The sequence below is a fragment of the Panthera pardus genome, unplaced genomic scaffold, assembly GCF_024362965.1.
Source record: "Panthera pardus isolate Hobbes unplaced genomic scaffold, ASM2436296v1 HiC_scaffold_22, whole genome shotgun sequence".
Classification (NCBI taxonomy): Eukaryota; Metazoa; Chordata; class Mammalia; order Carnivora; family Felidae; genus Panthera; species Panthera pardus.
The window spans coordinates 1,578,168-1,593,057 of record NW_026526788.1 but is presented as its reverse complement, the minus strand read 5'-3'; the positions used below and the strand labels follow the sequence as shown (position 1 = coordinate 1,593,057).

General features: G+C 52.9%; 1 protein-coding gene across 4 annotated transcripts in view; it reads left to right on the top strand.

The window, feature by feature from the left end:
- The window catches only part of PGBD5 (piggyBac transposable element derived 5), a 107,026-nt gene extending 99,512 nt beyond the window's left edge, over window positions 1–7,514 (top strand). For 2 of the 4 annotated variants that reach the window (XM_019419056.2, XM_019419059.2), the window contains exons 5-8: window positions 1,882–2,079; window positions 3,894–3,999; window positions 5,448–5,567; window positions 5,879–7,514. In XM_019419056.2, the coding sequence (XP_019274601.2) occupies window positions 1,882–2,079; window positions 3,894–3,999; window positions 5,448–5,567; window positions 5,879–5,984 (530 nt within the window). In that variant the 3' untranslated portion in view covers window positions 5,985–7,514. Of the gene's footprint in view, window positions 1–1,881; window positions 2,080–3,893; window positions 4,000–5,447 lie in introns of all 4 variants that reach the window. The other 2 variants (XM_053910187.1, XM_019419057.2) reach the window with 2 other exon arrangements.
- The last annotated feature ends 7,376 nt before the right edge of the window (window positions 7,515–14,890 follow it).

The window sequence follows — 14,890 nt, the reverse complement described above, 5'->3', positions numbered from 1 at the left end:
ACACGGTATACGCTCCCATCACCTAGACCAAGAGTCAGGTGGTGCAGTCAGGTGGCATGTTGTCCCGGTGGGGCTGGTGTCAGAGTGCGGGTGCCCAAGGACTGTCACGGGCCATCAGTGCTGCTGCCCTGACAGCTGGCCATGCTGGCCTGTGATTCTGGGAAGAAAAGGGCGCTCCCCAGCTCAGGGAATTAGGGAAAGGACGAAGAGAATCTTCTACTGGGAAGAAAATAATTACACATGGGATTTAGCTTTTCCCGAGAACGAGCAAAGATTTCATTGCCTGTTGTTTGGAAGCTTCTGGAGCTCCTGTGCACTTCTTGCGTGGCTCCACTGTGATGATGAGACGCTGGGCTGGTGGTTCTCCATTGTCCCCACACTGGTGGCTGCATGCCCCCCTCCCTCCCCCAGGCTGCACTGGGCTGGGCTGGTGCCCTCCAGGACATTCTCATGGGCAGCCAGGATTGAAGAAGGGCATCGTAGCTGAGTCTGGCTGTCCCTCCGTGGACAGAGTCTGCTTTGTAAAACAGCCAGAAGAAGACACTGATATAATAAATGCTATTTTCTTAAAGGGGCAGATTCAGGAGACTTGGTTGCTGTTTGGGTTTTCTCCTTCCCCTCTTACAAAATTGCACCTGCTGTTTTTGGCTGATTGTGTGCACGGAGCCTCGGATGGAGAATTTAAAACATCCTTTCTCCTTGTTCATCTACGGCTCCCCGCTGTTTTAAAAACAGTTCCTTCTTATTAAATATTAAGACGAGGGGTAGCTGGAGTTCGAGCTACAGAGGTGCGAGCGGCCAGCAGCCCTCTGCTTCTGAGCAGTAAGGCTCCATCATGCCACCCACTGGCTCTTCCAGTGCACCCACTGGTGCTCATTAGGCAGTGGGACCCGGGTAGTTCCTCCCGTTCCCCCCCTCCCCCACCCCCCGTGCCCAGGGCGGGCCGGAGATGCGCGCGCACAAGGTCATAGAATGTTTCGAGTTACTGATGATACCGCATCCGCCTTCAGGGAACTTCAGTCTGTGACGGGAGACCCCGGATGAGACTTTCCCCAGCAACTTCAGTCAAAAGTGCCGCTTCGCGTCCCCTCCAGGCATCCAGATTGAGGATGCTGGCTGCAGGGAGAAGCCGTGGCTCTCCATGGCCACCTGGCCCGCTCACTGGGGCAGGCCAGAGGGTGGGGAGGGCCGGGAAAGACCTTGAGCCCAGGACGGAATTTAGCAAAGCCTCCTTGTCCACGTTGACCTCCTTTCACAATCCCTCCTGCCTCCGTGGGACCGTCTGTGCATTAGTGGCCACCCAGTAGCTGCTTCTCCCTCAGAGTGCAGAAGTTTCTAGAAGCAGATGAGCAGATGGGAGGACAGGTGCACATGCTCAGCCCTGAGCCTGGCACATAGCCAGCGCTCTGAAGAGACTCCTTACTTCTTACTACTGATTCACTGCAATGGTCTCATGTAAAATCTTAAATGCTTATTTTTTTAAATGCTTATATTTTTTGAGGGAAGGGGAGGCATAGAGAGAGGACAGGACAGAGGATCTGAAGCAGGCTCCAGGCTCTGAGCTGTCAGCACGGAGCCCAGTGTGGGGCTCAAACTCCTGAACTGCGAGATCATGACCTGAGTCAAAGTCAGACGCTTAACCAATGGAGCCACCCAGGCACCCGGTCTCACATGTAATCTTGAACGTTCTTATAGAAGTACTGGGACAGAACACCTCTGGGATAGAAGTCCCCAGACTTCAGGGGTCTCCCCTGCAGGGACGTCTAGAGGGCCCATCCCCCAAGCATCAGCCCCAGAACAGGGCAGGCCCGTCCTTTCCACCGGCATGCGCGGGGCCTCCCTGACCGTGTGGACGCGGTTTTGTGTCCGTCTCCCCCGCAGAGATCTACTGCTGTGGCCTGCTCAGCCCCAGGAAGAGTGACTGCACCGGCCTGCCCCCGTCCATGCTGAGCAACCCGGCCACCCCCCCGGCCCGGGGCCAGCACCGCATCAAGATGAAGGGGAACATGTCTCTGATCTGCTGGTACAACAAAGGGCCCTTCCGCTTCCTGACCAATGCCTACTCGCCCGTGCAGCAAGGTGGGCCCGCAGGGGGGGCTGGGGAGGAGGGGGGGTTTGTGCAGCTCAGGTGTCCGGTGACCCCATCCCTGTGAGCTTCTGGGCCGGGGACTCGGTGCCACTGCACCTGACTGGTGGGGGGGGGGGGGGCGACACCAGCTCCCCGTTGCTTGTCGGCGGCCGAGAGAAACAGGAAGCGACCAGGGTGGGGTCCGCAGGCCGCCAGGGTTGTCTGTGGTCGCTCTGAGTGCTGTACGTGGCCAGCACTCACGTGGTCACCTCGGCATCGAGGATCTGTTCTGACGGGAGGGGAAACCATCAGCTGTTGTTTTATTGGTTCGGCGTCTTCCTCCGAGATGAACCACTAGGATTTGGGGGTGGTCAGGTGATTCTGTCATCAATTTTCCTCGGGGTCTAAAATCCATAAGGCGTCTACAGTTAAAGTAACTACAGCCCCCACCTCTTTAAGCCACTGACAGGGGAACTCAGATGACAGAGGGCGCCTCACCGAAATTGTCCCGTCGCGTCGTGTACTTGGAAATCCCCTATAGTTGTCTGTATCAAGACATGTTTCCCCTTTCCTGCTGAAGGAACGCTGCGGGGCGCTCGGTTGTGTTGGAGGGTGTCTGTGTGTGTGATCGGTGTGCACGTGTGGTGTATGTGAATGTGTGTCTCGTGTGTGTGTGTGTGTGTGTGTGTGTGTGTGCGTGCTTAATTAATGTCTGTTCGTTTATTCCCACCCCTTACCCCGCACACACACCTAGGCTCTGTTACATTTCAGTGGAGATGACAGTCTAGGGACCCGAACCCACGGGACTCGGGGTTAAGGAGGTATGGAATGCCGCCCGTCACTGTGTCACTGTGTCAAGGGCACTCGGGGGAGATGTTTGAAATTGACCTTGCAAGCCAAAGGGCGAGTTTGAATTGGACTTCCACACTCTGGTGATTGGACAAGGGCTCTCACAGGGAGAATGTTCGAGAATAGGGCGTAGGAGCCACCTCCCTCCAAATTATGCGTGACAAGTTGCAAAGTTTGCGATAGGATTTAAGAGGACAGGGCCTTAAAAGCCCCAATCGCAAAGGTTGGGAGGCTTACCTCCATCGTCAAGGGAACCAGCAAGGAGGATATTTGATGGGGAAGAAGAGAAAATTGGTAGGGTTGATTTTTAAGTATTCTAAAACTTACTGTTTGTCTTTCCTTCAGTTATAGTTTCCGTTTCTAAAGTATTCGGTTACAAATCATAAAGTCCCCATTCTGAGACACCCTTAAAAAGCCCAGGTCGTATGCCTTTGGCGTGGCCCCGGCCCCTCCCGCAGCGCCTCTGGAAGCTTCCCAGGGTGGATGGCATGGGCACCTGTGAGCCAGGCCCGCCCTGGAGCAGACAGAGCCCCATGGGTGGGCTCCCAGGAGGCGCCAGGAGGCAGGGAGGCAGCGTGGAGAGTGGCAGCTGGGTGGCCACAGGAAATCTTTTTATTCACATTTTAGAGTATTTGTTTTCGTGTTTGTTTATTTAGAAGAGAAGGAGGACACAAGCGGGGAAGGGGCAGAGGGGTAGAGAGAGAGACTGAGCGTGAGCAGGGGAGGGGCAGAGAGAGCGAGAGAGGGAGACACAGAATCCGAAACAGGCTCCAGGCTCTGAGCGGTCAGCACAGAGCCCGATGCGGGGCTCGAACTTGTGAACCACAGGATCATGACCTGAGCCGAAGTCGGACGCTCAACCGACTGGGCCACCCAGGCACCCCCTCCACTTCCTGTTTTATGTCAGGATAGCCAGGCAGGGTGGGGAGGCGCACATTTGTCCGACGGGGGGGTTTATCGTCTCTGTTCTCCTCAGGAGTGATCATCAAGAGGAAGACTGGGGAGATCCCCTGCCCCTTGGCCGTGGAGGCGTTCGCTGCTCACCTTAGCTACATCTGCAAATACGACGACAAGTACAGCAAGTAAGTGGAGGCAGCCGCGGGGCTCACCGGCACGGCATGGAGATTGGTGGGTGGTCAGCAGTGCCCCGGTGTCCGAGTGGACAGATGTAGCCCCTGTGAGACAAAATCCCGAGCCCCATCCTGGTCTTCCAGGCTCACCCGCACAGCCCCCTCACTTCTGGGCGCCCTGCCTCCTTCCCTGTCACCCTTGCCCCTGGACGCCCTTCCCTCCGCTCACCCGGGGCTTGCCATCTCTCAGCACTCAGCGCAGAGCCTGCTCCCTCTGTCCCCTGCCCAGACCGCTCTCCTCCCCCACCCCGGCACCCACGGACCACGCAGCATCAGCCCCCGGTGTCCACACGCTGGGCCCCGTGTTCTCCAGCCCAGGTTGCTGAGCTGTTTCACCTCTGGGCACCTGCTCCGGGGGTGGCCTCGTCTGAAGCACACGCGTAACATAGACGGGATGCGTCACCCACGGCGCGGTGACAGGAGCTCGGGAGTGATGGCTGGTGAACCTGAGCGGGACTCTGAAATTGGTAGGGTTGAGCCTCCCAGCCTAGAATGAGGCTGGAGGAACCCCCAAAAGGCAGGTGGGCGCTTACTCCGCCCACTTGGAGGGTAACGTGCTGGGCTTCTCCGTGGCAGAGAAAACCGAGGACCCGGTTCCCCCTGGAAAACTCAGCCCAGGTTCGAAAGGCAGCCCCACGCCACCGGGAGTCATTGAACAAATGTTTACCGCGTGCTCTGCTCAGCACCTGCTGAGTCCGTGAGGTTATTACAGAGAAATCTGCATTTGTATCGCAGACACGTTGGGTCCGCTCTGCGCCGGCCGTGGCGGGGATGCTGACCCTCAGGCACGTCTGGGGGGCTGGGGCAGAGACAAACGTGCAGATGGGAGGACACGGCGTGGGCCTGAGTCGTAAGCCGGCTCTTGGCCCTGGAGGGACACCATCCTCCGTCTCGGGGCAGAGGCCTCCCTGACGTGATATCCGTCCTGGATCCGAAGGGAAGGCGGGGGTGGCGAGGAGACGTGCCCTCGGGAGGAAGGGGACGCATCGCAGGGGCCTGCAGCTGAGGGTGTACTTGACCTTGGGGAACGGAAGCAGTTCAGGATGCACGGGACGCGGCAGCCGAGAGGGTCCCTTAGCAAAGAGGGAAGCCCCCCAGGCCCTCTTCCCTTGGAGCTTCTGAGCCATCGGAGGCCGGGCTCCCGAGTTCGGCATCTCTTCTGGTGGCTTCCTCCCGCCGCACCTAATCCTCTGCTAGGAATTGTCTTCATCTTCTTTGTCTTAAGTGAAGCTGACCGTGACTAAGCTGCAGTGAGAGCTGACCCCCCGGCCCGGTTCCTACCCCCGCGGCCCCCCTGCGGCGGCCCTGACCGTGATGGGGCCTTTTGGGGGAACATCTCCCCTGACCCGGGCGCCCACGAACCATCCGGCTGAGCCTTTCTTACTCCTCCGCCCCCGCAGGTATTTCATTTCTCATAAACCAAACAAGACCTGGCAACAGGTGTTCTGGTTCGCCATCAGCATCGCGATCAATAACGCCTACATCCTGTACAAGATGTCAGACGCCTACCACGTGAAGAGGTACAGCCGGGCACAGTTCGGCGAGAGACTGGTGAGGGAGCTGCTGGGTCTGGAGGAAGCCTCCCCAGCCCACTGATGCCAGGCGGCCAGGCCTAAGTGAGGACCAGGTCCGGGAGGCCGGAGGAGGGAGGGAGCGGGCCATTCTGACCTGCCCAGCCAGAGCCCTGCGGGTGCCCCCCCCACCCCCCTTCCCGGGGGTGGCCCCAGCCCGGAGGGGTGCCCACGGCTTCCACGGGGACCAGGGTGGGCCTGGTCAGAGGACGGCTGCCCGTCCCGGTTCCCATTCGAAGAAGAGCATGTCCTCCCTCCAGAAGCGGCCACCCACCCGGTGCCGGGGCGGGCGCCGCACCCAGACTCCACGTGCCGGCGGGCGCGCTGTCCGTGGCATTGGCCCAGCAGGGCGCTGCCTCCTCGTGACACCCGTGGAGCTCAGCTCGGTACAGGGGCCCTGGGAAGGCTGTTGCCGCCGGAGGCGCCAGGGATGGGATGAGCCGTAGCACGTCCTGCTAGAAATGCCTGCTCTGTAAAGACGTAAAGACGTTTGTGACGCGGTTCAGTTTCCTGCCGTGTCCCGATGGTGACCAAGGCAAGCAGAGGTGGGGCTGTGCACCGCTAAGGCCGTGCCGGTGTGGACAGGAGACCCGAGCGTCGCCCCGAACCTGCCTCACGCAGGCGGCTTGGAACGGGCCTCCTGGAACAAGGAACGCAAACTGGGTGCCATTGACACGCAGGGATGAAATGGGGCAGCGATTGCCCGTTCTGAGTCAAGGATGAGGCGTTCCTAACTCATTTCATCTCCCTGGCTGGTGGACGGGGGAGAGAGGGAAAATGCCAACGGAATCGCAGTGACGTGTGATGCTGTTTTTTATTTTTCAATATATCTTCAGGTTATTTTCTTACCGTTGCTTAAGATCTTCTGTAAAAGGAAAATGTCCCCCTTCTTTTCCGCCCCCTCCCTTCGCCCCAGCCGTGGCTGTTTGCGTGGTCACAGTTCGGTATTCTGGGCCCCGTGACTGTGCCAGGACCGGAAAGGGCAGCTTGCTCCCAGAACGGACATGCTTCCACTCCATCAAGGGGCACGGGGGGCCCTGTGGGCCTTAAGCGTTGCCGTAGATCTGATCGTCGGCAGAATCACTTGTTTGGGAAAACACGGGGCGTTGCTGCAACGCACGCCAACACGTCTGGGGGTGACACTGGCCAATTCTCGCGCCCCGTGTGTGGTCACCTGGCTGGGTGTGCCCTCTGACCCCATTGCCCCAGAGCCCCGCGGCTGGCACGGGCAGACCCGGGAAGGTGACCGGGTGACCAGCTTTGTTGGGGGCGATCTCCCCGTAGGACCGCGAGAAGTACATGCCAAGGCCGCTGGCATCTGGGGCTCCTGCGCCCAGGTCCGCGTGCCTCCGGGGGAGACCCGGGCCAGGGTGATCCCCTGGTCTGACCGTCCCCCGCAGACAAGAAACGAGCGATTCCTGGAGTTACACGATCCCCCTGCAGCCTGGTTTACGTAGCCCCCTCATTTTTTTTGTTTTTGTTTTTTTTTTTTAACAAATGCAAAATCTATTCTACTCAGGCTTTGGGACGTTTTTCTTTGTTCACACTCAGTTAATTAAACGTGTTGCTGGCCGCATGCTCCTGAACTCCACGCCATTCCTGCAGCCTGCGTTCGTGATGATCCCCCTCGCCCTGTGGTTTGAATCCGACGCCACGGATTGTAGGCCAAATTTTAAATTGTGTTTCCAAACACCTTCGCCGTGTCCTTTAATTGGATTGAAAGCACTTTTACCACATGGAGAAATATATTTTTAATTTGTGATGCTTTTCTACAAGGTCCACTATTTCTGAGTTTAATGTGTTTCCAACACTTAGGGAGACTCTAATGAAAGCTGATGAAGTTTCTTTTCTGTCCAAATAAGTAAAAGAAAAAATAAAAGTCTATTTAGATGCTGATCCTTTGCGAATATGCGAGTTTGTTTCAATGGTCAGGGACAAGGAGCTCCCGGCTGGCTGCGTGGGTAGAGCACGCGGCTCTTGATCGTGGGGTCGTGAGTTCGAGCCCCACGCTGGGTGTCGCGTATGCTTACTAAAAAAAAATAAAAGATCAGGGACAAAACCACGGGCTACTCTTTTAAGACTTCTTGGTGTGCGAGCTAGTGTGCATGATCTTAAACTGTTTTTAGCGTCCTACGCCCCTGAGCAGTTTAAAAAAGAAATTCAGTAAAGTCTTGACTTAGAGAAATAGATATCGATACCCTGGTCCTGTGAGTCAAGCTGTATCTTGGGTGCCTGTGCCATTGAAGAAAACTCCCACCTGCCTTCCAGATGGGGGATTCCTCCTCCCTTCTGCCAGTTTCCGTGGTCGTCCGCATTAACCCAGAGAGACGCTCTTGCGACAGGCCGGTGGGTGGCTTTGCGTTACCGAGTAATTAGAGGGGACCTACACCAGTTTAGCGCTCTGGTTTTTAAACGGTAACCACCTGTTTTCAGATACGTGCTTGAAGCAGACGGCAGTTCCGCCGGGGGTCTCTTGGAGCCCCTGCAATGCCGGGACGAGTTTCTGTTCTTCCGGAAGGAGGACAGAGGGACCTAGAGTACTGATTAGGAAAGCCTGTAGGACCCCGTCCTGCAGATGTGAGTCTGAGAGCCTTGGAGAATTGCTCCAGTTCAAATCCACCTGGCTCCAGTATTTCCAAGGGTTGGAGAGACTGGTTGCCCCTGGATTGGCTCAGTTAGTAGCTAGCTGGCCACTGCTGGGGTCTGGGGAGGGCCCAATAAGTGTTTCTCACCACAGTGGGGGGGGGGGCAGCAGGTGGCATCCCGAGGCCAGCCATCACTGTGGGATGTCTTTGCTACAGAGTCTGAAAAAGAAAATCAGAACAAGGAGCATCCCGACCCTTATGGAGAATAAAACAACAAATACCTAGAAGCTTCTCCAGAGCAAAGCTCTGTTAGGCCAAATGCACTGAGCTTCACGTGGTTTGGGCCGCAGTCCCAGGGCTGCGGCTATAGTTAGAATCGGGTAAGGTAATCCTTCAGGGAACGGAACGTGGGTGAGTTTTTGTTTGTATTTGCTGCCTTCCTTCCCGGTTTCTCTGTTTCATTCACATTGTCTCTTGTCCCCACACTCTGCTTCCTAAAAAGCCTCAAGTTTGAACAAGGTCTGACTGTAGTCAATGGAACATTATAATACTAAGGTCATATTTCAGAACTGAAGTGGGTTATTGGGGTGGCTCAGTCGGTTAAGCATCCGACTCCTGGTTTTGCCTCGGGTCATGATCTCACAGTTTGTGAGTTCAAGCCCCATGTCGGGCTCCACGCTGACAGCACATAGCCTGTTTGGGATTTTCTCTTTCTCTCTCTCTCTCTCCTTCTGGCCCGCCCCCACTTAGTCTCTGTTGGTCTCTCAAAATAAATTAAAAAAAAAAAAAAACCTCAAATGAGTTACATAGGAAAACTTTGGTGTCTGGATCATTCTGGACAAGGACATTCAGTTTATTGACTCCATTAGACAAGGCCCGGCCACCAGAATTGAATGAACTCTACAGCTGTGCCAGAGAAGAAGTTCGCAGTCGCCAGGAGCCTGGAAGGCTCTGGCTCATCGTGTGTGGCCGTGCACCGCCGTTGTCCTGGGTTCTGGGTTCCTCAGGGAACCCAGCCTCAGCACCAGGCAGTGAGGGAGGCAGGCAGACCCACCCATGCCCCCTCTGAAATGTGGGGCACTTGACCCCGGCGGGCACCAGATGCACCTGGTGTGGCAGATTCTAGAAAAGACAGAATCGCATCCTCCCAAGAGGCTGAAGCCAGACCATATCTGACCCAAAATTGCCTATTTGCCATGCAGCCAATTATGCGTAAGCTTCTCTGGAAAGCACTGGCCCTGAGAGCCAATTCGACCTCAGTGTTTCTGGAACGTGCTGCACCACACGTGAGCAGCTAGTCAAAAAGGGGTCCTACGAGAAGTCCTAGCCAAGCGAAAAGAAAGTTTCTCATCTCCTAAGTACCAATCTGCAGCTACAAAAGTTTTATTCCTTCCATTCCCCCTGTGGCTTATACTTGGTTCTAATTTCCTCCAAGGAAATGGGGTACTGACCTCTTCAACCTGACAGCTGGTGTGAGGGTTTGCTTGCCCCCAGTTAACTTCTAATGTCCCACACTCCTCCACTAGGAAAGAGCCACAACTTTAGCAAAAGCAGCGCTAGAAAAAAACATTCACTGGGAAGATGAGATTTTAGCTACTTTAATTAGCTTTTTCACTAGCCCTGGCCGTCTTTTTAAAAATGCGTCTGTTCCTCAAAAAATTAAACATAATACTACCAGGTGTGCCTGGCTGGTTCAATCAGTAGAGCATGTGACTCTTGATCTCAGGGTCATGAGTTCAAGCCCCGCCTTGGGCCTAGAGATTACTTAAGAAAAAAAAAAAAAAAGAATTACCGGATGATCTAGCAATCCTTTTTTAAATTTAATTCCTTTTTAATGTTTATTTTTGAAAGAGAGAGAGAGAGAGAGAGACAGAGTGTGAGTGGGGGAGGGGCAGAGAGAGAGAGGGAGACACAGAATCCGAAGCAGGCTCCAGGCTCCGAGCTCAGGGCTCTCAGCACAGAGCCCGACGCGGGGCTTGAACTCCCAAACCGCGAGATCACGACCCGAGTCGAAGTTGGACGCTTAACCGACTGAGCCACCCAGGCGCCCCTGGCAATTCTGCTTCCGGGTATTTATCCAAAGAAAATGAAAACGCTAATTTGAAAAGGTATGTGCAGCCTCATGTTCATTGCAGCATTATTTATGATAGCCAAGACGTAGAAACAACCTAAGTGTCCATCAGTGAATGAATGGATAAAGATGTGGTGTGTATGTGTGTGTGTGTGTGTGTGTACATATATATGTGTGTGTGTGTATATATACATATATATGTGTGTATATATATACGTATATATACACATAAATATATATACATACATACATACATATATACATGTATACATATAAATAATATTCCATTGCCTATACATATATATGTATAGGCAATGGAATATTACATTATTTAACGTTTAAGAAGGATGAAACCCTTCCATTCGTGACAACACGGATGGACCTCGAGGAAATTAATGCTAAGTGAACTGAGTCAGAGAAAAACAGATATTGTACGATCTCTCCTACATGTGGAATCCAGAAAAATATACATATACAGTATATAGAAAACTAAGCTCGTAGAGAACAGATTGGTAGTTGCCAGAGGTAGGGGAAGGGGGTTGGGAGAAATGAGTTGAACTGCTTGGGTTTTTTTAGTTAAATTGATACCAAAAAAAAAAAAAAAAAAAAAAAAAAAAAAAGCATCTAGTTTCATACTTGAGAGCTGCCTCCCCGCGATAGAATATAGAAGGAGTGAACAAAAGAAGGAAGAAGAAGATGTGGTTTCTATTATTTCAATAGATTAGAAAGAACAGAACAGTTGTATTCATTTTTTAGGTAGAAATTTAAGATCTGGAGTGGTGGGATTGTGGGATTTTTTTTATTATTATTATTAGTGAGGCATGTTGGAGTCATTAATGCCATACATAGTCTATTGTGGCTTTTTAAAGTGTGTCCCCTCATCAATGCTTATCAGTGCTTATCAATAGAAGTACAGTGTCCAAAGTGGGACAAATGCTGTTTTAGTTCCTGTCCCCGTCAAGCCGTGAGTCTAGTCCTGCCCACCATCCTACAAGAAGAGACTTTGACCAGTGAGGGGGTCCCGGAGGCTAGGACAGTGGGTCCACATAGAAACCAAATGGTAAGAGGAGCAGTTGGGAAAACAGGGCGATTAGCTTGGTTGGTGAAGCACTGACTCAGGAGGGAACGTGACATTTGTCTCTGGACTGCCTAGTCCCCTTCTCCATGTGGTGCACGTCACCAGGCTTCCGCTCAGTGGGGAAAGCAATTTGCAACGCGTAGAGCTGCCCAACATTGGGACAGGACACCCCAGAAAGCATGGAACGCTCTGTCAGTTCCCGGATGTCTCCAGCCAGGGGCAGCTCTCAACACAGGAAGGTCCCGGAGGGCATCCTGTGGGCAGGAGGTGGCCTTAACTCCGGGCTGTGGGCTGGAGCGGGACACCCCTGCTGGCAGCTGTCATCTTAACTGAGGAGGAGCGGAAAATAGCCATGAATCGAAGCCCTGACTCCTGGGCTCCTGGGGAGAGGTGATTTGGGATGAAGAAGGACCAAAATTACAAAGACGACTGCCTCTCTCCAGAGGATGCCGGCAGCCAGCTCCCAGCCGCTCACCTTCTTCCTCTTCCTCAGGTGGGGGTCCCCACTGACCCCAAGTTCAAGGGCACCAGCCATCAGCAACAGGGAAATCCCTGCCAAAGAATCTGGGAAGATTGCCGTTTTATTTGAAAATGCCTTTGCACCATTCCATTATTTTGCTTTTCCTTACAGTTTTCAGTAAAGAATCTTTAGGAGGGGGCGGCCTGGGTGGCTCCGTCAGCTAAGCAGCAGACTTCGGCTCAGGTCATAATCTCGCGGTCTGTGGGTTCGAGCCCCGTGTCCTGCTCTTTTGCTAACAGCTCAGAGCCTGGAGCCTGCTTCGGATTCTGGGTCTCCCTCTCTCTCTGCCCTTCCCCCACTCATGCTCCGTCTCTCAAATAATAAACATTAAAGTTTTAAAAAAAGAATCTTTAGGAGGAAATTTGTAATCTCGTGAACTGCACATATGTAGCCCTCAGGGGACGTCACACAACTACGTCCCCGTCCCTTTTGTGAAGATAAAGCCTACCCTTTTGTCAAGACTTTGATTTCACCCTAAGACATGCTTGCAATACATTTTTACAAATTTTGTATGCCATGAGCTAATTTCTGAGTTCTAAAATGTGAAGTATGGCATATACATACATACATACATACATGTGCATATATATATATATATATATACAGTGTAATTCAGACTTCTCATGTGATTTTTCTTCAGTTTGTCTACAGTCAGCAACTTTGAAATACAATCAAATATATTGCATTTGCGGGGCGCCTGGGTGGCTCAGTGGGTGGAGCGTCCGACTTCCGCTCAGGTCATGATCTCACAGTCCCTAAGTTCGAGCCCCGCGTCGGGCTCTGTGCTGACAGCTCGGAGCCTGGAGCCTGCTTCGGATTCTGCGCCTCCCTCTCTCTCCGCCCCTCCCCTGTTCATGCTCTGTCTCTGTTTCGAAAATAAATAAAAACATTCAAAAAAAAACTTTTTAAATACATTGCTTTTGCTTCTCTCTGGTGGTTTCTTCTGGGGGAGGGAGGGTATGATGAAGGAAATTCGTGAAAAGCATCATGGGATCTGTTGTCAGACTAATAGAAGAGGTTGGGCAAAGCCTGGTGAGCCCACCCTAGGGACGCTCCCAAAGGAAAAGAGTGTTGGCAGATAAGGGGGCCCCGGGGGCCGCAGGCATGTCTGGACATCTGAGCCTTCTCAACTCTGCTGCTAATCCTGGGGAAAGTCAGAGGGGTTCCCGTGGGGGCCTCCTCAGGCTCCCCCTCCCATTGTTCATGTTGGGGGTGGGGGGCAAGTGGGAACAAAGGGTCTCTACCCATCAGAGGCCGGATTGTGCAGCCTGCCACTTGTCAGCTGCTGCCATCACCACAGCCTGTCATTCTCCTCCCCCTTTCCAGAAGGTTCTAGAATTGGACGCATGAAACGGGGGTGAAGTTTCTCAGAAATTAGGTCCTTGTGAACGAGGGAAAATGGGAGGTGGTAGGTGTGGGGGCATCAACAAAACACAGGGTCCGTGACTTTGGCTTTGGTGGCGATATCCTACAAGGCCACAAGATGGGGCTCGTCGTGAACACAGAAAATACTTATGAGGGACGAAATGTCAGATCCCAGTTTCCAGTCTTCTTTTGACACATCACAGAAGAATGGAAAGATTTGGAGAAGCGTGTGCTTGTCAACTTAAAATCCGAATTAAAACATCCTCACCGCACATACTTGGCAACGTCTTAATTTTTGAGAGAGAGGGAGAGAGAGAGAGCGGGGGGGGGGGGGGGCAGAGAGAAGGGGGGACAGAGGATCTGAAGCAGGTTCGTGCCGACGGCAGAGAGCCCAGTGCGGGGCTCAAACTCAAACCTTGAGATCATGACCTGAGCCAAAGTCAGACGCTTAACTGACTGCCACCCAGGCGCCCTGCTCGCCAAATGTTTTTGTAAGTGATGAATTTGTCTTTATTTCATGATGTCTTGTTGACCCCTGATGTGATTATTTTCTAACCTCCACCGTCTTTGTATCCCTCCCTCCATTTTTCCTTTCTACATCTCTCTGCCTCTGACTCCTCTCTCTTCCCCTCTCCATTTTCTCCACCCTCTTCTACCCTCCCCTTCTCCCCTCTCCCTGCCGCTTCCTTCCCTCCTCCCTTTTCCTCACATAACTTTGGTGAGCCCTGAAGTCGTTCCCTGATTGTCCTCTCTGAGCACAGGGGACATTGTGGGATATTCCTGCTCTATCTGGGTTCTTCCTTTCTGTTCTCTCGTATCCCGGTTTTCAAGTCTCACTGCCCCACAGGGACTCTTACCTCCTCTCAAGTAGGGGTGGGGGGCGTGACCCTCTGTACCAAAGACATGAGGGCAAGACACCCCAGAAAGAAGACATCCAACAAGGTGGGGCGCCTGTGCTGACTGCTCGGAGCCTGAAGCCTGCTTCAGATTCTGTGTTTCCTTCTCTCTCTTCCCCTCCCCCACTCACATTCTGTCTCTCTCAAGAATAAATAAACATTAAAAAAAAAAAAAAGAGACTTCAACAAGGAGACAGAAGACCCTTTATAGCCGGGAATGGATGACAAAATTTATTTTACTGATACTAGGGTCCCAGTCTTCCCTGCCATCTCTTGGGGCTCATGGGACTACTCAGAAAAGCTAACAGCTGCTTTCTGGTTTGAGAGAGAGGAAAGCTGAAGGAAAGCGGAATAAAAGCCATTCATTGAAGAAACTTTTATTGAACTCTTCTAATCTACTAGCTACTGGGGGCGAACAAGAACGCTCTCTTCCGTCATGGGTTGTCAAACAGTGGGAGACACACACACACACACACACACACACACACACACAAATACCTCGTGACCAGAATAATAATAGTATGTTAAAAAAATAATCAAGGAATGGGGTACCTGGGTGGTTCCGTTGGTTAAGCATCTGATTCTTTTTTCTTTTTAAGTTTATTCATTTTGGGGGGGGGGAGAGGGAGGGGCAGAGAGAGCGAGAGAGAGAATCCCAAGCAGGCTCCAAGCTGTCAGCACAGAGCCCAAGGCAGGGCTCAGACACATGAAATGTGAGACCTTTGGCTCATGACCTGAGCCAAAGTCAGACACTTGA